This window comes from Oratosquilla oratoria, chromosome 6 (genome assembly GCF_046742065.1).
Source record: "Oratosquilla oratoria isolate Oo_2021 chromosome 6, ASM4674206v1, whole genome shotgun sequence".
Classification (NCBI taxonomy): Eukaryota; Metazoa; Arthropoda; class Malacostraca; order Stomatopoda; family Squillidae; genus Oratosquilla; species Oratosquilla oratoria.
The window spans coordinates 69,676,530-69,701,116 of NC_134782.1; the positions used below are offsets into that span (position 1 = coordinate 69,676,530).

Genomic DNA, 24,587 nt, shown 5'->3' on the forward strand with positions numbered 1-24,587 from the left:
TCGATAGAGAGGAAATCTCTGCAGGGTCACCCATATCGAACAGGTTTTGTAAGATCAGACAAAGAGAAGTTCACACAGTCGCAGGACCCACTGCTATTTGGCACGTCCCTGTGGGCTAACAGGGAAATTTCTCATAGATATATGGGATACCGTCATAATGACGGCGTGGACCATTGGGCACCCTATAAATATATAAAGCTTCACCGAATATAATAAGATGACACCAGAGAAAAATATCACCAGAAACAGTTGGCAGGGAGGTGAGATTACTGCCAAAAACTCCTTCAGAGCAAACATGAATAGTACAACCAAACCAAAACCGGGCGTTCCTGCTGAATCATCGTATCCTAAAGGTCCAACCGCATTGTCTCGTGTGCTTACGGGCAGTGTGCCACCGAATGTGAGTAAACACTGTCCAAGCAGATCCAAGTCTTGGACATTAAACAACATGAAGAAAATGAAGATCTATACTTACAACGTAAAAACTCTCTCAGAAGACCACAGGCTGGAGAACTCAATGGAAGAACTAGACAACATCAAATGGGACATCGTAGGACTGAGCGAAGTCCGAAGAACGGAAGAAAAGCTGATACAATTACAAGATGGTCACCACCTGTTCTACTATATAGGTAAGGACAAAGAAAGATCTAGTGGAGTAGGATTCTTGATAAACCGAGAGGTTGCTGGTAACGTAGTCAAGTTCAGTAGTTTATTAGACAGAGTAGCTTGGATTGTGATTAGGCTGTGTAAACGGTACACTCTAAAAATAGTTCAGGTTTATGCACCAACTTCACAGAGTTCAGAAGATGAAATTGAGTCCTTCTATGATGATTTATGTCAGATAATGGATAACAAAGTAAGTACACGTTGGTAATAGGTGACCTAAATGCTAAAGTAAGGAAGAAGATGGGATATGAGTCGTGCATTAGAAAATTTGGAGTAGGAGAAAGAAATGACAGAGGCGAAATGTTAGTCAGTTTTGCAGAGAATTACAGCATGAGGATAATGAACACTTTCTTCCAAAAGCGTGTAGGTCGTAAATGGACCTGAAGTCCAAATTGAACGACAAAGAACGAAGTAGACTTCATATTAGGAGGTGAGAGCAAGAGCGTTACCAATGTTACGGTCATAGATAAAGTCAACATAGATAGTGACCATAGAATGGTAGGTTGCACAGCTAAATTTAATTTCAGAACCGAGAGAAATGAACTAGTTTTAAGAAAGAAATTAAGCCTTCCTAAGGTTAAGGACAATTATTATTATTATTATCATTATTATTATTATTATTATTATTATTATTATTATTATTATTATTATTATTATTATTATTATTATTATTATTATTATTATAATTATTATTATTGTTATTATTATTATTATTATTATTATTATCATTATTGTTATTATTATTATCATCATCATCATCATCATCATCATCATCATCATCATTATTATTATTATTATTATCATTATCATTATTATTATTATTATTATTATTATTATCATCATCATCATTATTATCATTATTATTAAGAAGGAATTTCAGTTAGAAATTAAAAATAGATTTGAAGCTCTAAGAACTAACGAGGACACCGTCGGATATATGAATTTAAATTTAGTGAATATCATTAAGAAATCGGAAGAGAAAGTAGGAAGTACAAAAAATACTAGAGAAAACACATACACCAAAGCTACAAATGACCTAATTAAAAGGAGGACTATGCAAATTAAAAGCAGGAAAGACGAAATAGAAAGAGTAGAACTTATCAACAAAAGGCAGAGATTACAGAAAAGAAAGAGAAACATGGATGAAATAGAGGAAACTATTCGGAAATGTAAAAGTATTAAAGGGACCGAGCGCAGACATGCTTTAGGAAGGCAGCAAATTATATGTTTGAAAGATAGAAATGGAGAAATCATCAATGTGCAGAGACAGAATGGTAAAAAGAGTAGAAGAATTTTATCAAGAGCTATACTCGTCGAAGACCGTAGTTGAGTCAGTAAATTAATATGTAGACGTTAGTAGTGAAGCAGAAATTACAAAAGAAGAAGTAGAATTTGCTATAAAAATACAAAACGAGGAAAAGCACCTGGGGAAGATAGTATATAGATAGATCTCTTAAAAGACACAGGGAAAGAAGTTCATATTAAGTTAACTCAGTTGTACACCCAGTGCTTACGTCAAGAAAGCATTCCTGAATCGTGGTGCAATGCTATAGTGATTTTGATTCATACATAAGGAGACCAGGACTTTAGTAACTATCGACCGATTAGGTTGCTATCAGATATATATATATATATATATATATATATATATATATACATATATATGTGTGTGTATTTATGTATATATATCTATATATATATGTATGTATATATATATATATATATATATATATATATATATATATATTCTCCAAGATCTTTAGAAATGGACTAAGTCAAGTTTTAGATGGAAACCAACCGAGAGAACAAGCAGGCTTGAGGAGGGGATATTCGACTCTAGACCATTTCCAGGCGATGAACAAACTAATCGAGAAAACGACAGAATACAATATACCTCTCTGTTTAGCTTTTGTAGATTACGAGAAGGCATTTGACTAGGTAGAACAAATAGCTATACTAAACTCACTACGCAATCAGGACACAAACGAACAGATCGTAAGGGTTTTAGAAAAGATTTATGCGAAAGGTACCGCTATAATTCGACTACATAAAGATACAGAAAAGATCAAGATCGAGAAAGGAGTACGGCAAGGCGATACAATTTCAACCAAATTATTTAAAGTTTGCTTGGAAGAGATTTTCTGAAGGTTGAGTTGGGAAGAGAAAGGTTTAAAGATTAATGGAGAATATTTGAACCACGTAAGATTTGCGGATGACATTATTCTTATTTCAGAAAGCAGAAGACCTGCAAGACATGCTGAGTGAGCTGAACAAGGAAAGTCTCAACATAAGTTTAAAAATAAATAAGAGTAAAACCAAAGTAATGTTCAACACGAAAGTTCAAAGTAAAGAGATTATAACTGACGATGAGAATCTTGAAGAAGTTGAAGAATATAATTATTTAGGCCAGATGGTGAAAATGACCAAAGATTATGATAATGAAATAAAAGGACGTATTACAGTTGGTTGAAAAGTGGTTGGTAAGTATAAGAATATCCTGAGTGGCTCTCTACCTTTATGTTTGAAACGTAAAGTTTACAATCAATGCATTCTGCCAGCAGTAATCTACGGGTGTGAAACTTGGAAACTAACGAAGGCGATGGAAACAAAGCTAAGGATTGCACAGAGGAGAATGGAGAGATCAATTATAGGAATAACGCTGAGAGACCGAGAGCAAGGTGGGTGAGAGAGCAGACTAGAATGAAAGATATTGTGGAGGTGGTAAAAGAGAGGAAGCGGAATTGGGCAGGTAAGTTAGCGCGAACGACTGATGAACGATGGAGCAAGTGTGTAACTGAGTGGACGCTGCGAGATGGGAAGTGTGGAAGAGGGAGACCAGACAGGTGGAGAGGCGAGATAGAGAAGTTTGCAGGAGTGACATGGCAGATGTTGGCGCGGTCATGTGAATCATGGAACGCTATGAGGAGGAAGGCCTTTATTCAGCAGTGGACTCAGGATGGTTGATTTGATATATATATATATATATATATATATATATATATATATATATATATAGTATGGATTGAATTTAGGAACTTTACTGATATCCCCACCAACCAGTCATGCAGCATTCATTTATTATTTGAAAGTAACCACTTAAAAAATCTACCGTCCTATATTCTTACTCCCCTCTGAAATCTCAGACGACAGAAGAACCGACTAGCGCTGACGAAGTGAAATGCTCACACATACATACATTCAGTATATGAGTATACACATTTTCGCAGATTTCATGGAGACAGAACTGCCTGAGCACATGCATACTAACAATTTCCTGATACTGCCTCTAAATCTTTGTTTCTTGTTTTCCGGCGTAGTTGTTATGCACGCGTGCGCAACGAAGTTGCTACCCGTGTTACCTGACTCCCTTGTCCAGATGCCGTGACTGATGCGAAGGCTATCATTTACCCCCACTTCCTCCGATCAGTCGTCGTCGTGTGTTAGGGCTATCAAAATTCCTCTATCTCCGCCGCCCGCATGACTACTACTGCTCCCAATACACACATTTTAATTTTCTAGTTTTTGTTTTCTTATAACATGTCTTATGACTTACAGAATTTTGCTACACTATGTTTGACAATACGTGCACCTCGAGAACCTTTCCCCTGATCCATATGTGATAGGTTTTCAAGATTTTAAAGGTATACCATAACATCATAAATTAGTATAGTTTCACACTAAATACTAAGCTGACGGAGAAATGATGCCTTAAAGCTTCCAAAATGTAAGTTCAACGTAGAAGAAACAATTTCACCATCCGAATGATCCGATTCATCTGTGAATGGAATAAGCTTCCCACCGTTCTGTCTACAGTGAGCAAAACCAGAATAGTCATGTCTAACCTTTTGAAGTCCACCGTGTGCATGAACGTGATTTCATGATACATTTATGCATTGCAAATATACGACCCATTTTAGAGTATGGTTCCTGTGTCTGGAACACCGAATACATTACTGAACTGACAAGACAAGATTTGTACAGAAAGGTTGGACGAGACATAGACTGGCTGCACAGAGATTTAGTATATTTCGTAGGGTGCTGAAGTCCCAACCAGAAAACGCTGGTAAAAGTGTTCTTGCGTAATGTATTCTACACAACTTTATCAAAGATTCCAATGTTATTTCTTCAAACAAGAATCGACAGGACACACCTGATAAACGCAGTGACGTAGCAAGGGGGGGGGGGCGGTCCGCCCCTGGCGGCACGTGCCAGAGGGCGGAATATTGATGGAAAAAAAAAAAAAAAAAAAAAAAAAAAATATATATATATATATATATATATATATATATATATATTTGGATGATGGAGAACATAAACACAGGGGAAGGCTCGGAACCCTAAACACTCTTAACGTTTCGTTCGCGTAGAACTTCTTCAGAGAGTGTATGTAGAACTGCAATTGAAGTTTATGCACTAAATCTAATTCCCTTTTCGGACACTTGGGAAAGGTCGTTTTTCTGGCGTGTTTTAGAATTAAAATACTAGTTTGTTTAGCTAAACTGATAAACCCTCCTCGATGATTCAACAATTCTTCTAGTGAATTTATCAAAACCTTTATGTAGCACTTCAGCTTCTCTCCAGTTTGGTAAATGATCGAATTTATCCGCATGAACTACTAAAGAATTAGATGTCCTATGTGCTTTTATGTCATTTTTATGTTCATAAATTCTTTTTTCTAATCCTCTTGACGATTCGCCAAAATAAGCCATTGAGCAACTATTGCACGGGATTTTGTATACGACGCTGTTTTCGGAATTGGTTCTCTTTTCGGAAGTCTTTATTAAATCACCTATCCTCTTGTTTGTTATTTTAGCTATGTTTATACCTGATTTTGTTAAATATTTGTCTATTATTGGTGACGTTTCTAAGTCAGGTACTGATATGAAATTGGTATTATTTTTATCATTTCTCTCTTTCTTTCCGCGATTGTCAATATTTATTGCTTTTCTTTTTGTTCTTTTCAACATTCCCTCTGGATATCCAAGTTTGTCAAATGTTTTCATAATGTAATCAAATTCGCCTTCTAGATATTCATTACTACAGATTCGTAGTGCCCTGAGAAAAAATCCTATTACTATACCACTCTTTGTCCTATCATCATGTGCGGAGAAGTAATGTACTAAATCCTCTTTGTTTGTTTCCTTTCTGTATACTGAAAAAGTTACAATTTTTCCCACTCGTCGTATTAACGTATCTAGGAAGTGCAATTGTCCGTTTTGTTCGTCTTCTACGGTGAACTGGATATCGCTGTTGACCGCGTTAAGCATTCTCACTTTATTATTTACATTGGTGTTTTCGGGGATGATTGCGAGGACGTCGTCTACATATCTAAACCAGTGTGATCCCCTACCATTGATTCTGATAAAGTTTTCTTTTTCTAATAACTCCATATATAGAGAGGCATTACTGCACTTAAAGGACTACCCATAGCGAGACTTCTATGTTGTTCATATTCGTCACCATTAAAAGTAAACGCACCGAAATTTATGCATAAATCTATCAATTCTATGTAATCTTGTTTTCTTATGGGTAGGTCAGTATCGTTCATATCTTTTGTTACTCTCTTTACTGCTTCTAACGCACCGTCAGTGGAAATATTTATATATAACGCCTTGACATCATAGCTTACTAACTTTTTCCCCGTGAAATCTAAATCTTTTAGTCTTGTCAAAAGATCGTTAGATTTTTTCAAATGTGTATTGCTGATCGATCCCATTGCCTGTGATAACGGTTTGGCTAGACATTTCGCTAGTCTGTGGGGTGCGCTGCCAACCCCTGAAGTTATGGGTCGCATTGGAACGTTGGGTTTGTGAATTTTTGGAATACCGCGCATTCTGGGAGGATTGGGGGTATTCCTCCAGAAGTCCCATTAATTAATTTCCTTTTTCAGTTTTATTAAGAATTTTTCTGGCATGTTTTTTTTTAATTTATCTGCTTCATTCGTTGCGAAACCTATATGTTTTTTGCGATAAGTATTGTCGTCATCTAAGAGCTCTAACATTTTACTGATATAGTCCTCTTTTGATAAGATCACGATACCACCTCCTTTATCTGCATTGGTAATTACTATGTCTTTGTCTAAGCCTAGATTTATTAAAGCTTTCTTGAATCTTCTGGGGATGACGCATTCGTTTTTAATGGCTAACGCTTGGTAACATGTAACAATTCTCTGCTTGAATCCTTTTTCAATATCGCTGTCACTCCATCTATAGTTTCTCTTAATAAAATCTGTGAATCCCCTTGTGTTAATACCAGTGTCGAATTTAAGTCCTTGCGATAGAGCTTGAATTTCAGTATTCGATAATCTCCTATCTGAAAGATTTGTTATTATAATATTTCACACCTTCCAATTTTATTCCAATCGCTGTTGTCACATAGACTGTTTAATTTTCGCTCTAGTCTTTCACTTTGTGATGTCTTTTCTTTTTCTGATTTATAAATTAGGTGTGATGGTAATTGCACTCCAAATCTACAAGTACATTTATGAGTCGGTGGGCATAAGTCTGATGGGCAAATATCCGGTGACCAAATATCCGGTATCGGTGTTCCGTTCTTATGGATGTTTCCATATTGGTAGTTTTCACTTTATCACGTAATGTTTCTATTTTGTTGTCCAAATCTTTACAAGCTTCTTCTAAATATACTTTAGCACACTTACCGAATGGGTTGTTCTCACTAACCAGTTGTTTCGGAGCCGATTTAGGAAGGACCTTTTCTTCCAAGCAATCCTGTAGAAATTTACGTTGTAGTACGAGTACATATCTATCCAACTTGCGTCTTCTGTGGTATTCCTGACAAATACCCTCCTGTTGCTCTCCATCATTTGACATATTGATAAGTATTTTAGACAAAATATTTGGATGATAGAGAACATAAACACAGGGGAAGGCTCGGAACCCTAAACACTAACGTTTCGTTCGCGTAGAACTTCTTCAGAGAGTGTATGTAGAACTGCAATTGAAGTGAGAATGCTTAACGCGGTCAACAGCGATATTCAGTTCACCGTAGAAGACGAACAAAACGGACAATTGCCCTTCCTAGATACGTTAATACGACGAGTGGGAAAAAATGTAACTTTTTCAGTATACAGAAAGGAAACAAACAAAGAGGATTTAGTACATTACTTCTCCGCACATGATGATAGGACAAAGAGTGGTATAGTAATAGGATTTTTTCTCAGGGCACTACGAATCTGTAGTAATGAATATCTAGAAGGCGAATTTGATTACATTATGAAAACATTTGACAAACTTGGATATCCAGAGGGAATGTTGAAAAGAACAAAAAGAAAAGCAATAAATATTTACAATCGCGGAAAGAAAGAGAGAAATGATAAAAATAATACCAATTTCATATCAGTACCTGACTTAGAAACGTCACCAATAATAGACAAATATTTAACAAAATCAGGTATAAACATAGCTAAAATAACAAACAAGAGGATAGGTGATTTAATAAAGACTTCCGAAAAGAGAACCAATTCCGAAAACAGCGTCGTATACAAAATCCCATGCAATAGTTGCTCAATTTTGGCGAATCGTCAAGAGGATTAGAAAAAAGAATTTATGAACATAAATATGACATAAAAGCATATAGGACATCTAATTCTTTAGTAGTTCATGCGGATAAATTCGATCATTTACCAAACTGGAGAGAAGCTGAAGTGCTACATAAAGTTTTTGATAAATTCACTAGAAGAATTGTTGAATCAGCATATATTTCAACTAATAATTCATCGAATCATCGAGGAGGGTTTATCAATTTAGCTAAACAAACTAGTATTTTAATTCTAAAACATGCCAGAAAAACGACCTTTCCTAAGTGTCCGAAAAGGTAATTAGATTTAGCACATAAACTTCAATTGCAGTTCTACATACACTCTCTGAGGAAGTTCCACGCGAACGAAACGTTAGAGTGTTTAGGGTTCCGAGCCTTCTCCTGTGTTTATGTTCATCATCCAAATATTTTGTCTAAAATACTTATCAATATATATATATATATATATATATAAATCTTAAATTTCATACCAAAATGAGTTTTTAAGGTTGTAATATGATACTGTTTTTAAACAGACCTTTTAACTGTAGCATCAGGACCGTGTCTAAAGCAAATATTCTTAGCCTATGAATGTTTTCCTAACCCACATTCGCTTTGGACGCTATTCGAGCTTTCAGCGATTTTGTCAGCTATTTCAAAATAAATCAAAATATGACATAACGATGATGTGAATTTACGTAAATACGAGTGCCGGTGCTGAGACTATCTTTCTTTCACTGTTAGGATTTTATTAACGTGTTTCAAGAAACTAAAAGATATTTTTATTTGGCTTGAACTTTGAACAAATGGAATAAGAAAATAACGGTTCAACGTCTGTAATTCAGTGTAATAATTTACATTCGTTCAAAATATATTCTTTATACAAAAAACACGAGTTTAGGCACTATACTCTATAGCTATAATACAGCTTCAAAATACTCCCATTTCTATTATTTCTTGGTTTGTGTATAGATACATACGGTATATTCATCTAAGCATGGTGCTAAAATATAATGAAAGATACTTCCATCAATGTGGAAATGTATATATTCATAATTATCACATTTCAATCCTTACACCAAATATACAGTCACAGAAACATAATTAATTTATCTGATTATTGTAATTCTTCGCCTATACTACCCATATATGCTGGCCTTCGCGGTTGTTGCTGTTGTGCCTGGGGGGACATAAAGCTATTCATGGTGATGTACCAGAGTAATTAACTTTTCCTCATTCATCTTGGTAGGGAGCGAGATGTCAAATGGCTACTCGGTGCTGGTCCCGTGATTACGTTATCCAACTTGTACAGGTTCCGGACCTGAACGTTTGTTGTCAGACACGGCAAGACATTCTCGCGAGAAAGGTGACCGACAACTGTTGGTCGTCCGTGAGGCCCCGAGCACACTAGCCACTCTGTGGCACCACAAGTGGCCGCGCAAAGTGGCGGGCCAGAGCACACTAGCCACTTTTTAGAGCCACAAGTTGCGACCACATGTGGTTATGTTTTGAATACCCGGCCACATGTGGTCGCCACACCGATATCACTACATCTCAGTTTCAGCATGGACTCTGAGGAAGAGGCACTGTCACTGCTTATACTTCTGCGACGTCGCCGCCGCCGTCGTCGGAGAGCGCTATGGATGCACCCAATTACTGCTTCGAGATTGACCCACGGACAGTTTTACATGATAATGAGTGACTTAAGAGCAGATGATGATAATTTTTTTTACTACTTTAGGATGACCCAGGAAAGTTTCAACGAACTCTTGGCCATAATTGGCCCCCACATTCGCAAAGACAGTACACACCTAAGGAAGATCATTCCAGCTGAGGAGAGACTTGCCATGACATTAAGGTATGTAAATAATACAATTATTTTTAGTGAGTTTATTAAACTGTATTTCAATGAAACTGTACTGCAATACAAAGCTATATTTCCTTTCCTATATCGCTAAGATTATGAATGCTTCCAATGATAATATTTGTGTTGTCACTTCAGTGTTTTGTTCACAAATTACTCATGACTGAATCATCCGACCATGGGGATACCGCTTGTGTTTCAGATAGTTGTGCAGGTGATGGTGTACAGGGTAGTACGGGTTGGCTTTGAGGTACTGTTGATTGTGCATGCATGATGCTAGGAGCGAAATTGTGTTATGTATGACTCGCATGTGAATATGGACTTGGGACTGTTTGTTGATATGATGTAAAATACAGATGATTTGGATGTTGTTTATACCTTTTGATCACATTCATGATTTCAAGCTTAGCATCGAACTTGACACTCTCAGGAATACTTTTGAAGTCAGGCACCAGACCAAGAAGGAAATACAGATGATTTGGATGTTGTTTATACCTCTTGATCACATTCATGATTTCAAGCTTAGCATCGAACTTGACACTCTCAGGAATACTCTTGAAGTCAGGCACCAGACCAAGAAGGAAATCTGTATCATGATCGTGAGGGACGCTTGCTTTCTTAGCTAAAGCTTCCAGAATAATCTTTTCATCTGATTGTACAGTTGATTTCTTCCTTTTTACATTAGAAGTGGAAGGTGCAGGCTCTCCTGGGTTTTCTCGTTCATCTCCCTGCACTGTAGTATCCTCGACACTTTCAGCTGCATGTGGTTTTGTTGCGCAAATTTCTTGAAGAAAAGACAGCTGTTTGAAGTACAAATATTCCTTCCTCCCACTTCCTGCGCCAGATCCCGATTTTTCTTTCTTCGACAATGTCAATTCTCTTCTATAGGAGTCCCTCAAACTCTTCCATTTTCGTTGTAGATCTGTAGCTGTAAGAAGATGTAAAGATTAGTTATAAAGTTATTAGTCTACACACTAGCTTCATCAAAAATAACTACATGAATAAAATTTCAATGATGGCACAACGTTTTCTCATGTATTATTATTTGTCGGGTTAAATTAAAGTCGCGTCAAAATCTGAGTAAAATGAGTTTCATGTTATAATATGTAACATCCTCTAGTGCAAGTAGGCCTATGCACTAGGTAGCCATACTTGCTATAAATAGCAGAGCATTTCTTTAGAAGTGGATATATCTCATTAACGGCTAATTTGCGGCAGAAATACCATAGAAGAAAGGTGTCTTAGAATTGTCTGAAGTATAAGAAAAACGATGGTATAGTCCGCTATCGAATATTGGGTAGTTCTATAAATTTACCGATTTTTAAATGTTCTTTTCAGGTTCTTAGCAACAGGGTGTTCCTCTTCTGAACTACATTACACTTTCCGGTGTGGGAAGTCCACCGCTAGAGGGATCGTGCAAGAAGTGTGCAAGGCGATAAGGGAGTATCTACACGACCTATGTTTCCCAGAATTAACAAAGCAAGAATGGCTGAAAATTGAAGAAGGCTTTCGTTGTGAAGCACACTTTCCAAACTGCATAGGCGCCATCGATGGCAAGCATGTGAGGCTCATTAAACCAACGGGCAGTGGTTCTAACTACTTTTGTTACAAGAAGTATTTTTCAATGGTGTTGTTAGCTGTATGTGACGCAAACTACAGGTTTACTTTTATAGATGTCGGTTCTTATGGTAAAGCATCAGACTCCTCAATCTACAAAAACAGTAACCTCTACAAAAAAATGCAGCAAAATACACTGAACATTCCTAGCGATAAACCAGTGTCAACGAATGGGGACCCACTTCCCTTCGTTTTCGTTGGCGACGAAGCTTTTGGCCTCTCTACTCACATGCTACGCCCGTATGGGGGAAAAAATCTCCAACACAAAAAGAATTTTTTTTAATTATCGCTTATCAAGAGCGAGGCGATACATCGAAAGTGCATTTGGCATTCTCACAAATAAATGGCGCATATTTCATAGACCACTGGATTTACATGTTGAGAATGCCGAAAACATTATCAGGGCATGTTGCACTTTACACAACTTTGTAAGAGAAAGGGATGGTGTACAGTTTGAAAACACACTGAATGTTGTAGGTCTGACTGATGGCGATGGTGCAATACAAGCAGGATGCCCTCGATCCGCTATAACAATAAGAGAAAAGTTCTCGGACTACTTTTCCAGCATAGGATCAGTGTCGTGGCAGGATAGAATGATTGGGAACAGAGTGTAGGGCAAGTCAATGTGTGACATAGTAAAGGATGTAATGTGTTACAAACTTTTTTCTAAATTATTTCTTGTATCACTTATGTATTAGATATACATTATTATACAGCTATGTATGAAATACTAGACTTACAATATCAAATATTGTGAATATAAATATATGAAATGTCATACTTACTTGCTTTGTTTTTTCCTTGGCAATCCAACTCATTGAAGTTGGGTACGAATATAGAGCACAATTCCTCCCATGCCTTTGCTTTCAAAATTTTGTTGCTGTATTCCTTGAGGCGCACGTCCCAAATCGCTGGCCTATCTTCTATTTCAATAATAAATCGCTCTGTGTCAAAGCCGAATGAAGCCATGGCAGGTACAGCCCGGACTACAAGTTTGTCAAGTCACACTCTGCAGACAATAACAAATGGTATTTCAAATAATGCCAAATGTGGGAAACAAATTTTAAATACGATTACAATGACAGAATAACGCCAATGATATCTTACTTAGCAGTGATTAAATTTATTTGATTAAATGATTAAATAATAAAAAAAAAACACGCGAAAAACTGCGTCCGTTAATATTTCATTGAATTTAAAATTTCATTTGTATTGTACTTTTTTATAACTTAAATTTATTAACTTATCGTTGATAACGGGAAGGTTATGTATTAGGTACGGTTTGTCTGTTTATAAATAAATATTGACCTTTCACACTGAAAAAAGAATGCTAAGTACAATTTATTGGGGCTTAATAACTTACCTTGTTTGAACAGCGGGACAACACACACCTTACCTCTACTAAGTTTCCTGCATCACTGATTAGCAGCCACATGTGGTCGCCAGAGGTCGCTAGTGTGCTCTCAGCCAGCCACAAAACGCCGCCACAAAATGCGCTGTTTGTGGCGGGGACGAGCGACAGCTTGCCACAGTCGCGAGCCACAGACACAAGTGTGATCGGCAAAGCTTGAAAACAATGGGAACCTATGGGAGAAAATATCCCCGCCACAAAACGCAGCCACTTGTGGCTCTACAAAGTCGCCAGTGTGCTTAAGGCCTGATGGTGAGGTTCAGGTCTGGTGTAGTGTGAATGCAACAATGGGTATACCATTTAACCATAATTTGCCGGTTCGGTACGGTGCGTCACGTGTCGGTCATGTTACGTACAGCGTGAATCTTTATGCGATCATCCAAAATCGCTCAAACGCTACAAGCCGTTTACTCTTTATCTGACACAAACTCACTAGTATGGGAGGGCAAATGCCCTTTGCTGTTCCCTCCCTGAGGCCTATGGGGGTACTGACCACTACTCAAAACGGCGGCGTACTCTGCAGGCAGAATTAAAACTATTGCTAAGAATATATGGAAGAATCAAATTAACGTGGATGAGGAAATAATTAAAACTATTGCTACGAACCAAATGAATAACTTTAGCGTGGACGAGAAAAGAAATCTTAAAGCAAATGAAGGAGAGAAAACCAAGAGGACAGATTTACTAAATATGATTGCTAAACTCCTTCGCTGTTGAGTGGGTAATAACACAGATATAAATACAATAACCTGGCGGATGGCAAATTGATAGAAGAGACATCCCTGGCTACCGGGGTAGATGTTGGATTGCTGGGGCGCCACGGAGATATCTGAACGGGAGTATAGACATGAATACAAACTGCTAACCCGGAACATAGGGGTTAACGTACCCAGCAGAGTTCATTTTGATTACCACCAAGCTATCCCATTAAATCCAGGTTTGTGGTTGTACATTATGGGTGGGTCTCGATTCTTCCAAGCCCTTTTTCCAGGTACGACTCTTCAACTGAACAAAAATGTCAGGCGTATATTAGAACATGAATAGAGTATGCTTTAACAGGGTTGAGAGAGCCTTTGCTCCCATTATATTGGGCCAGGTCATGTTTGTCGTCTGCTAGAGCAAAATATGCGAAGAGTCATCGTAGAAAAGGGGACTGTGTATTCCTCACTAAACCTTTCTGTTGTATCCTAAAAAATGTTAGTGTACGGCAGGAGCAAAAACGTAGTAGAAAGACGAGTCAAAGCAGAGTAACAGATCCTGGGGAGAACAACGAATCATTGTGATTTCCGCAAGAAAGAATGTTTCATGAGAGAATAATGTACTGGTATTTCCGCACAAAACCCATTTTTGTAACTGCACTATGGACTCAAAAACATTATACGCCCAAATCAAGAAAACTGTCGGAATTTCTAGATATGTAACCCATTAGAAATTTCTTCGCGTAAGTTTTTTCAGGCTTTCCAAGAACATGATATCGCAGTGATGACTTCTAATTACATTACTTAAGATGCGAGAGCCATAATATGCTTTAGAAGAGACCCGGCAGACGTTTTGTTCATAAAGACCATAAGGGGCAGTATATCCAATTTAATAAAATATATAGATTACTTAAATGCTTCAGCCATTTTATTATATTTATTTTGGCAACAGAATAAAAAGTATCACAGATTACCGTCGTCAATACTTCTACATGGAATCATTCCACCCAATTAGAGAGAGATTTCTAATTGAAGACAGATGAAACGCGAAAACCGCTGTGGACATGACTTTCGCAGGAAAATCTAGTGCCTTTTCTATTATGTCTACCGCAAGACTAGACTTAAAAACAGCACTACATAATTCGATATTGATAATATAATTAAAACACTAGATAGCAATCGAAGTACAAAATAATAAAATTAAAGATCTCAAAGCATCCAGTTTCATTGTTTGGATTGGGTCTTGACGTATTCCTACGCGATGACACTTGTTGACTGTGATTATGATTCAGTTTGTGTTTTAACTGTGATATGGCAATGACTAAAGCCGGAAAGGGCTACTTACGTGATCAAAAACATGTGAAATAATACGGAAAAACGGCTATTACATCGGCATGGAAAGGTTTGGCAGCAGTGTAGGTCAAGAGGCAAGTCGACTCTTACATGGCCTCAGTATCAACGACAAGTCTCAATCAATGCATAAAGGCGTTGGCGACCTTCCAAATGGCGATAATGGGTCATGTTCAATATCAGGGCAGGTGCGGAACCCACGGGCTCATGACAACGCTGGATATGGCCGAATCTTAGCCTCTCGTAGCGGTGCTGGAGGCACTAGTGGGGTGGTGGCAGAAGGGGTGCTCGGCGCAGCCGCAGAAGGGGTTACAGCTTTCGACGCCGACGCAACGTCAGTATCTCAACAACAACAACACCGTCTTGGTGCCATTGAGAGCTTAATCAAGGAAGGCACCACACCCGTGGCTTCCGTACAGCCTCCCGTCTACAAGGTGTTGGACTCTCGCACCGTGATAGCTGCCTCGAAGTTCGCCACCCCAAAGCAACCCGACCCTGTTGTTGTGGTGTCAAGTAGTGCTAGCGGTACCACTGCAAGTAGTGCAGGAGCTGAAAAACTTGGCACCACAACGGTCTCTGCTGTCAATTCTCTTGAGAAAGTGCCTCTTGGAAATGGACACTGCCATGGTGTTGTTGGTAGTGCCAGTATTTCCAACTTAACACCCACAGTGCCTCCGAAGAATGTCAACCATTTACAGCTGAATGGAGGGTCATTGCTCTTAAGCAAAGCTGTCAATGGTCAGAACTTGTACTCTGGTCATGTACCCTATGAGCCTCCACCTATTTATGGTCGAACCAATGTGAGTAATTCTGCACATTCCAGCCCAAGGTCTTCTCTAAGTGGCGGGAGCCACGATTCTCAGCATTCCGGCCAGTCACGACCTGTTCCAAGCAAGACTCCTGTACATTCCAGTGACAAAATCCACACCCTTGGCCAATTACATACCTATGAAAACATCAATTCATACTACCAGTATGGTCCTCAATGTAGCCTTGCTGCTACAGTAATAGAGAACAAGTATGCCAGTCCTCGTTCTAGTATAAGTTCCCTAGATTCGAAGCATTCCAGCCCCAGGAATAGTGTTGTGCATTCATTGCAAGGTTCTAGTCTTGATAGGTCAAGTAGCATTGCCGGGCAAACCATATTTGAGGAGGACGGTGTAGCATACAAGGCTGGGCATCTGCCGCCAAGAATTGAACAAGATTTGGAGGGTAAACATTTTGTTATTCCAAGAAACAATGCCTTTGTTAATGAAAATGCAAGACACAATACACAGTGGAGTGTAACAAGTGATTCTGTTCGTCACAGAGGTGTATATTATGACCCGATTCCTCCTCCTCGACCACCACAGTCTGTTGGTTTAGTGCGACCCACAAGTGTACCTACCAGCCAGAGTCCCCTTTCGCCACCACCGCCCTACCCGGGTAAAACTGTACAGTTACCACCGGCTTCAAGGGATTTGAATGAGACATTTCTTCCCTATACTGGAGTACGAACTGCGAGTCCTGTGGTTGGTGTCAATCACAATTATGCTAACATTGAAGTGCTCAAAAGTGCTACAGGTGCAGATCCTCCACCACCACCACCACCTTATCCCTCCTCATATGTAAGAAGTATTCAGAATTCAACCCTGTCGGCAATATCAACTCCCCCATCAAATAACCTAGTTTGTCACTCTCCAGTTTCTTCTACTCTATCAACACCACAGAGTGTACGTTGGGGCAGTGGTGCTCCGCCGCCACCACCTCCGTACCCTTCGTCTGTTGTGCGTGCTGCTAAAATAGCAAGTAACCCATTGCCATTGTCATATTCCCCAAGCACTGTACAGGTTTCCCATTCTTTGGGAGTTGCTACTGCACCACTTCTTGCTAATAAGGTTCCTCCCCCACCGCCATATCCATCCACAGCTGTCAGAAGTGCTTCAGTTCCTACAACTGGGATTGTCAACCCAGTACACTCTTCCACACAGTCAACGGCGTCTGCAAATAGTGAAATGAACATGGCAGGTAGTACCCCAAGTGATCGCCTTGCTCATTGGCAGAATAAACTGAGTAATCCATCAGTGCTTCCACAAGTACCTTCAAGTAATGCTGCAGGGCAAAACACAGCATCAAACCCTAAGTCCCTTAGCGGCAAGAATCTTCTGCCATACAATGTGACAGCAAAATCAACGGTAAGTAGTTGTGCTTAAGGTGTTGCTCTTTAGTGATGATAAATACACATAATCCTAAAATACTCTTAATTTTTTTCTCACCCATATGCAATTTTGACTAATTGGGTTCTAAAGGGTATATATACATATATATATATATATATATATATATATATATATATATATATATATATATATATATATATATATATATATATATATAAGAATTTTTTTAATATTTGGCATAGCCAGGTAGTGGTCCAAGGGGCGAGGATGGGGAGAGTTTTATACAATTTATATATATATATATATATATATATATATATATATATATATATATATATATATATATATATATATATATATATATATATATAAAAGAACTTTTTTAATATTTGGCATAGCCAGGTAGTGGTCCAAGGGGCGAGGATGAGGAGAGTTTTATGCAATTTATATATATATATATATATATATATATATATATATATATATATATATATATATATATATATATATATATATATATATATATATATATTTATATATTTATAACAACAAAGTGCCTATTTTGGTATATTGTTGCTGTACCTCTGCATACTGTATTGACAGTAGTGCTAGTTCTATGTCTTTGAAAGAAAAAAGCCCAGTAGGTATTTTGTTAGGTTTGTCAAGTATTGGATGGGATTTTCATATTTCATTTTGTCCCAATGATGGTGTATATGGAACACAAAGTAGTAGTTTATGTTAGATCTGTTAATGTATGGAATGGGGACCCACCAGAAATAACAGAAACTGTAACAATTAACTTCTGTAGAAATTGCTTTGATAGCTGGCCTCAGTAACCTAACATATACACAGAGTCAAAGAGAACTGCACCTGCCCACATTGGTGTACATATATTTACGAAGAGACATGATTGAATAGCTTATACAACAGGGCAGTGTATAGAAACTTGTTTGAAATGAGAAAGGAGTCGCACACGCAAGAGGACATGAGTACAAAATATGTAAGAAGATAGCTACCCTCAATACCTGGAAATATAACTTCACATATAGAACAGTGGAATAACCTCCCAAAGCACATTGTCAGAGCACCAGATACCTTTGAAAAACATCTTAATAAACACTGGCAAAATTAGAAGTATTCCACAACCACAAAATTATTCAGAGCTAGGGTCACAGGCCATTAGATCTCTTCTAGAACTTCTCTACACTACTCTGTGGTATTGGGAAATGCAGAATTTAACTTTGACTGGTCCATTTTACCACCCTCACTGAACCTCGGTCATCACCATGAGTACAGCACAGAGTTGTCTCACATGACTTATCTGCAGAATGTACTTTAGAGTGTGATATGTGTATAAACTCTTTTCTTAATAAGAGTTTATACACATAGTGAGGAGCCAATGATGAATGCCTGGAAGTGGTTCTGTAAAGTGGATCAATCAACCCAGTGCTTGAGATCTCTTGAAGGACTGACAACAGCCACTGGTTTGGTTTGCAAATCATTTAAGCAAGAAATGTGTCATCTTGGTATGACTCTGGTGAGGCAGTATAAAATTGTGTTCATTGTTTTCTGTGATGGTTGCTAGTTCTGGAGGGTTTTGATAGAGTAGAATTTAATGTTCAATTTAGAAGGGCTTGATTTATGATCTCTGTGTGAATATGTTGTTGTATGAACATGCTGTGTGGTTCATGTGGTAGGTTGCAGTGTTAAAATAGTGTGCCATTTTCTGGTGGTGCTTGTTTGAGATAGTAATAGGCAAGTAGGGTTGAGAGCTCTTCCATAAAACTGTGTACCTGTCATTTTCAGGTGATGTACAAAGTGGAGGATGTTGGTTTGTGTGTGCATGTTTTTGTCTTTGTTTAACTGATGGTTTGGAACCATGATGCAATGGCATAGTCAAGTGGTTCACAAGAACTGTTTGTATGCTATGGTTAGAGTTTGTCTTGCTATTGATCTTAATATGTTTCTTTCCTTGTTGATTTTCACTGATAAGTCCTTGTCAGGCCAAAGGAAGTAGATATATAAAAAATGAAGCCATAATTCTTGATATTATTATTTATTTATATATATATTTATTTATTTTTCATTTTTTTTGGGTGGTCAGCCATTTAGTTTGGTTGGAGGGGATTTTTGATTCACGGTTGTCTGGGATGATCAGAATTACTAACAGATTTTTTGTTTTGTTTTCACAACCACTGTTCTAGTTTGAGTAAGTTTGGGGTGTCATTTTCATAGTAGGTACTTTCTAGTTTCTTTACTGTACAGTGAAGGTTGCATTCTAAATAATAACTGTTGTCTTGAATTTCAATGTTTTGAAACCTGTAGAACCCCACCCCAATGTGTGCTCATAATACCAAGATGTACACTGCTCCAAAGCAGAACCAGACATTGGGACCTCTGAATACTTGAACAGCACACCAAGACTTAACATGTCAAGTAATGGGCCAATAACATAGATATGAGACTCAACCCAGCCCAAAGTAGGAGAATGCACTTTGAATGCTAGGATGGTTACAAATAGAAGTGCAAAGGTAATTGTCAGATTCTATCTAGTATTAGTTAGACCCATCCTTGACTATGCGGTACAGTTTTGGTCTTGGTCTCTGTCCTATAGAATGGAGATAAATTCACTGGAATCCATACAGAGGAGAATGACCAAAATGATACATGGGCTCAGAAATTTACCTTATAAGGACAGGCTTAAGCACCTTAACTTACACACTCTGGAGACACAGAGTGTGGGATGATGATGACCTAATAGAGGTGTTTATGTGGGTCAAAGGCTTTAACAAGGGTGACAGAAACAAGGTCATCATATTAAGACAGTAGGGCAGGACTTGCAGTGATGGAATTAAATTTGACAAATTTAGATTTAGGAAGGAAATAGGCAAGAACTGGTTTACTAATAGGGTGGTCAACAAATGGAATAGTCTTAGCAACCATGTAGTAAGTACTGAAACTATCGGTTGTTTTAAGAAACTGTTAGACAACTTTATGGATGGGGATGACAGGTGGTAAAGGACATGGAACTGCCTAGTGTAGGCCTTATGGTCTCCTGTAGTATCCTTCATTCTTATGTTCTTATGACAGCTTAAGTCCTCATTAATATCTTACTACTGGAGGACAATATATTCTACCATATAACAAAGAAAACTACCTTGGAATAAACCTAGACTACCTTCTGTCTTTTGCCAAACGTATCCTAACTCAGGTTAACAAAGTCCGAAGTCCTTGTAGTGGATCAATCATTCATCTGTTGCCTGGATTTTCACTAAGTGGATAGCATGCAGTCCCATGGTGGCTGGCAAACATCCTTGGAACCTCCTGCAGATTTCTTAGAAAGAAACTTTGGATTGTTGTCTGTGTTGTATCAGTGTGGGATGGGACTGTTTCTATGTCACCAGCTGAAAGTGATAGGGAGAGGAGAACAGTTGCCCATGTAAAAGAGTGTAAGAAATACAGTTCAAGTTAGGAGAGAGATCTTGGGCCCAGACAGCATCAGCACCTCCTGATGGAGATGAGGAGGTTGCCAGGTTTTGAAAATAAGTAGTTTTGCTGTCCATTTTGCATGAACTCCACATGTTACCTGTCATTGGTCCCTCATTGGAGTCATCAGATATGTATTTAATTTCCTAGACCATACATCATTCCTTTCCCCATGTGAATCATTGATCTACTCACTTCGAGAGTATGCACCTTTGATTCAGTCACAATAGAGATGCTCTTGAGTAGCATTTCCCAACACTCTTACCTTCGAGGAACCCTTCCAAGAATAATGATGTCCTAAGATACCCTTACATAAGAAAGTATTTTACTCTTAATTGATCTATTTCTCATTCATAAAGCACTTTTTTCTGATAACTATTTCTTTCTGAAGTGTATCGATAATTAAAGAAAATGCATATTTTTGTGATAACTGCTTCAAACATAATTACTGGATTCTTTTTCTAGTGTATACACTTTATCACTATCTCTTTAGGAACCTGTCAAGCTCTCAAGGAACCCTATGGTTCTAGAGAACCCTGGTTGGGAAACGCTTCTTGAAAGAATGTACCCTGAGACTAGTATCTTGCATCTTAAATCTTACAGCAAATGGCTCTCAATTCTCCAGCTATTGTCCCTGGAGTACCATAGTCAAAAATTGGACATGTTATAAATGTATAAGCTGATTCACAGCCTGAAGGAAATTAGGCCAAACACCACACAGGAAGTGCAGAAGAATGCTGATACAGCCTGTGTTGAGTGTCACCAACCAGAGACATTTAAACTCTTGTAAAGCTTGAGACAGTTTCTTCACAGAGTGAGTGGTCACTAGAATCACTTAAGCTAAGATATCAATAGCATAGGAAATATCAACATCTTCAAGGCTTGGATGACCAAAGAATGGAAGAATAACCCAGACCTGTACTACTACAGGTTGTCATACTGATTGATGATCAACCCCCACTATTGCTAATACTTCTGTAGAAGGTCTCGTTACTTGAAAGGGTACTTAATGACCTTACTGAAGGTGAAACCCACAGTTCTTTAGCCCACCCAGAGGTGTCTTGGGGGTGGGGGGGGATGTTGTACCTTCTTTGTTGTATTAGTGTGAGTCTTTTTCTGTTTCACATGGTAGCAGCAGAAGAGAAGTTGCTGGTTGTCAATTCTTCATACAGTATGTGAATAATAGGAAAATATAAGTTATCTTGGGACTGGTCCAGAGATAGAGATATAGGTTGAGTATTGATGAGCCTTGAAGACATTGTGGAGATTTGATTTTACCAACATCTGTTTCAAATGACCACCATGTGCAGATACTTGATACTTGTTTATTTTTAGCACTTTTTATAATTAGTGTGGGAATGGAAAGGGAGCTGGCAGATGGGGCTGATGAGAGATTATTGGGATGGTTTGGGCACATGGAAAGAATGAACAAAAAGATTAGCAAAAATAATGAGGAAAGCAGAGGTGGATGGAATGAATTTAGGGGACGACCAAGGGTCATATGGAGAGATGGGGTCAAAGGCTTAAGCAAGAGGGGAATGGTTGTTGTGCAGGGAACTGATAAGGCAGGAGATAGGAGTGAGTGGAGAATGGTTGTGTATAGATGATATTTTGACACATCCAGAAGGGATGTATCTCCACCTCTATTTTCTACACGAGGGGATGAGGAGGGAGGGTTGCTGTGTAAGTGAAGCCGTCCTACTGAGGATACGTTATGTCTTGCTACATTGCTTCTGACCTGGGCAGTGGGCAGGAGACAGGGATGAACCTTCATCCACACGTAGCTGAGATGAGAAGGAAACATGTGTGCTGGATGGAAATGGGTGTATGCCTTGACTGGCTACCTCCGTTATAAGAAGGAAGAAGCCCTAGGTATACATGTAGAATAGAATTGATATTATTGTCATCATTATTATCAGTAACATTAATGGTAGTGGAAAAAACTGAAGAAGAGAGGGAAGTATTTTGGATATATGTAACGAGTGTTTAGAGTTTTAAGAAAAATGTGATTTTAGGGGATGTTAATGCTAGAGCAGGAGATGAGGCAATAGATGGAGTAGTAGTGAGGTATGGGGTTGATGGGAGGTACTCTAGCAGAGAGATGTTTATTGTAAGGGAAATGACAGCAAACACAGTGTGTAAGAGGAGAGACAAGTATGAGTATACATAGGCCAGGGCAGCAGCTGGGAGGGTAGTTGATATGGTATTAATGATTACCAGTATATAATTGTGACCAACAGGAAAATTGGAAGAGTTCTTGACATAAATGTACTCGGGGAAGAGAGCAGTGGATTGTCAAGTCATTATCTAGTAGAAGGGAAATTGCAAGTTGAGATGAAGTGGGAAGGAGACAGAAATGCTGAAGGTGAGCAAGTTAAATGAGAAAGTGAAAGTAAAATAATGATGCATGAAGCTGAGACAAGTATGTGAGGTAGTGAAGGAAGGAGTAGAGGAAGAATGGGTGTTTCAAGGAGGAAATGCTCAAATGTGCAAATATGTGGGGTGAGGAGCATTGGAGAGAACAGAAAGGGTAGGGAATGGTGGAATGAGGAGGAAAGGGTAGGGAATGGTGGAATGAGGAGGAAAGGGTAGGGAATGGTGGAATGAGGAGGAAAGGGTAGTGGTGGCAGAAAATAAATGAGCATATGAAGACTTGTTGCTAAGAGGAAATTAGAAACATATTAGAGGTACAGAATAGAGTTGAAAGCAGAATGTAAAGTGAAACAAAGAGAAGAGCAGGTGTGAGGTGAGGTAGGTTGTTGGAGAATTTTGAAAATAATAAAAGGATGTTTTGGAATAAATTGGAAAAACAGTGGAGCAAGGCAGGTACAAAGGAGAAGGTAAAGAGTACAGATTAACATATATTAACAAAAGTGAAGACTGTAAGGGGAAGATAGGTAGAGTATTTCAGGGATTTGTAGCATGTAGTGGAGGATACAGTGGAAGATGTCAGAAAAATGGCTTTGATGGTTTAGACAGTTATCCTTCTGGTAATATGTAACCTAGCAATACCTGTTACATGGTCAGGTTGTTGGCAACTAAACCAGCTCCCTTACTGGTCACCTGTTAGTGAGGAGGGTGTGTTGGTCATCCAGATAGATGAAAAAAGTAATATAAAAGGCAGATGAACTCCTTATGAGTAAGTGGCCATCCAACTTCATTATAGGTCACTAACCCATACATTTGGTGTACATGGCATCACTGCAGGGCCAGGAGACAGGAGTCCTGGTGGCTGAGTGATGTCTCAATGTTGTGATTGCTCTGAGGTACACACTTGGGACTAGCAGAATGTCTCTTTGATACTCATGTTTAGGCTATGATGGTTTCTCTTGGTGCAGAGAGGTAAATCATCTGAGTTGCCTGACTTGAACCTTCAAATTAGGCACACCCTGAGACAAGCAACTACTGCCTAAGCTGACCCTGCAGTCCCTGGCTGTCATCCCCCAGTGCTGAGGTGGTGGGTGCATATACTGCCATGACCTCTAGGACTGAAAGATGTATAGTAAATTTCACATTAGTCAGATTGATTGTGGGGAATGACAATCAGAGATGTCTGGAAATCTGAGTTATCAGGAGGAAAAGTCTAGGGTATCAACCCATCACATTTTGGATACAAAATGTCATTGTACACCTTCTATTCCACACCAAATTTTAAAAGAAAATGGCATTGTAGTCGGCATGAAAATGTGCAGTTTATACCATATCCAAGATATTCAGCTCCAGTTTGGTAGGGTTTAGTGTATATGGATGAAGAGATGATAAAAAAATCAAAGAAACCTCATACATCTTGGTTAGCAATT

The 24,587-nt window shown here is 38.4% G+C and overlaps 2 protein-coding genes across 7 annotated transcripts in view; one reads left to right on the forward strand and one right to left on the reverse strand.

Annotated features, from left to right (window-relative positions):
- Positions 1–9,231: 9,231 nt before the first annotated feature.
- LOC143026586 (uncharacterized) lies at positions 9,232–15,235 on the reverse strand. 5 transcript variants are annotated; one of them, XM_076187230.1, is made up of 4 exons: positions 13,080–13,890; positions 12,469–12,692; positions 10,562–10,994; positions 9,232–10,444 (listed from the first exon to the last, which is right to left on the reverse strand). In XM_076187230.1, exons 2-4 carry the CDS (start codon positions 12,650–12,652, stop codon positions 10,360–10,362), a joined length of 702 nt encoding a protein of 233 aa, XP_076043345.1. In that variant the 5' UTR covers positions 12,653–12,692; positions 13,080–13,890; the 3' UTR covers positions 9,232–10,359. The 5 variants fall into 5 exon arrangements, with proteins under 5 accessions (XP_076043345.1, XP_076043344.1, XP_076043343.1 ...); XM_076187229.1 differs by lacking the exon at positions 13,080–13,890 and adding an exon at positions 15,138–15,235 and having other exon boundaries at positions 9,237–10,994; XM_076187228.1 differs by having other exon boundaries at positions 9,237–10,994; positions 13,075–13,878.
- The window catches only part of LOC143026585 (uncharacterized), a 239,781-nt gene continuing 230,220 nt past the window's right edge, over positions 15,027–24,587 (forward strand). For both annotated transcript variants that reach the window (XM_076187225.1, XM_076187224.1), the window contains exon 1: positions 15,027–17,316. In XM_076187225.1, the coding sequence (XP_076043340.1) occupies positions 15,187–17,316 (2,130 nt within the window). In that variant the 5' untranslated portion in view covers positions 15,027–15,186. The remainder of the gene's footprint in view (positions 17,317–24,587) is intronic.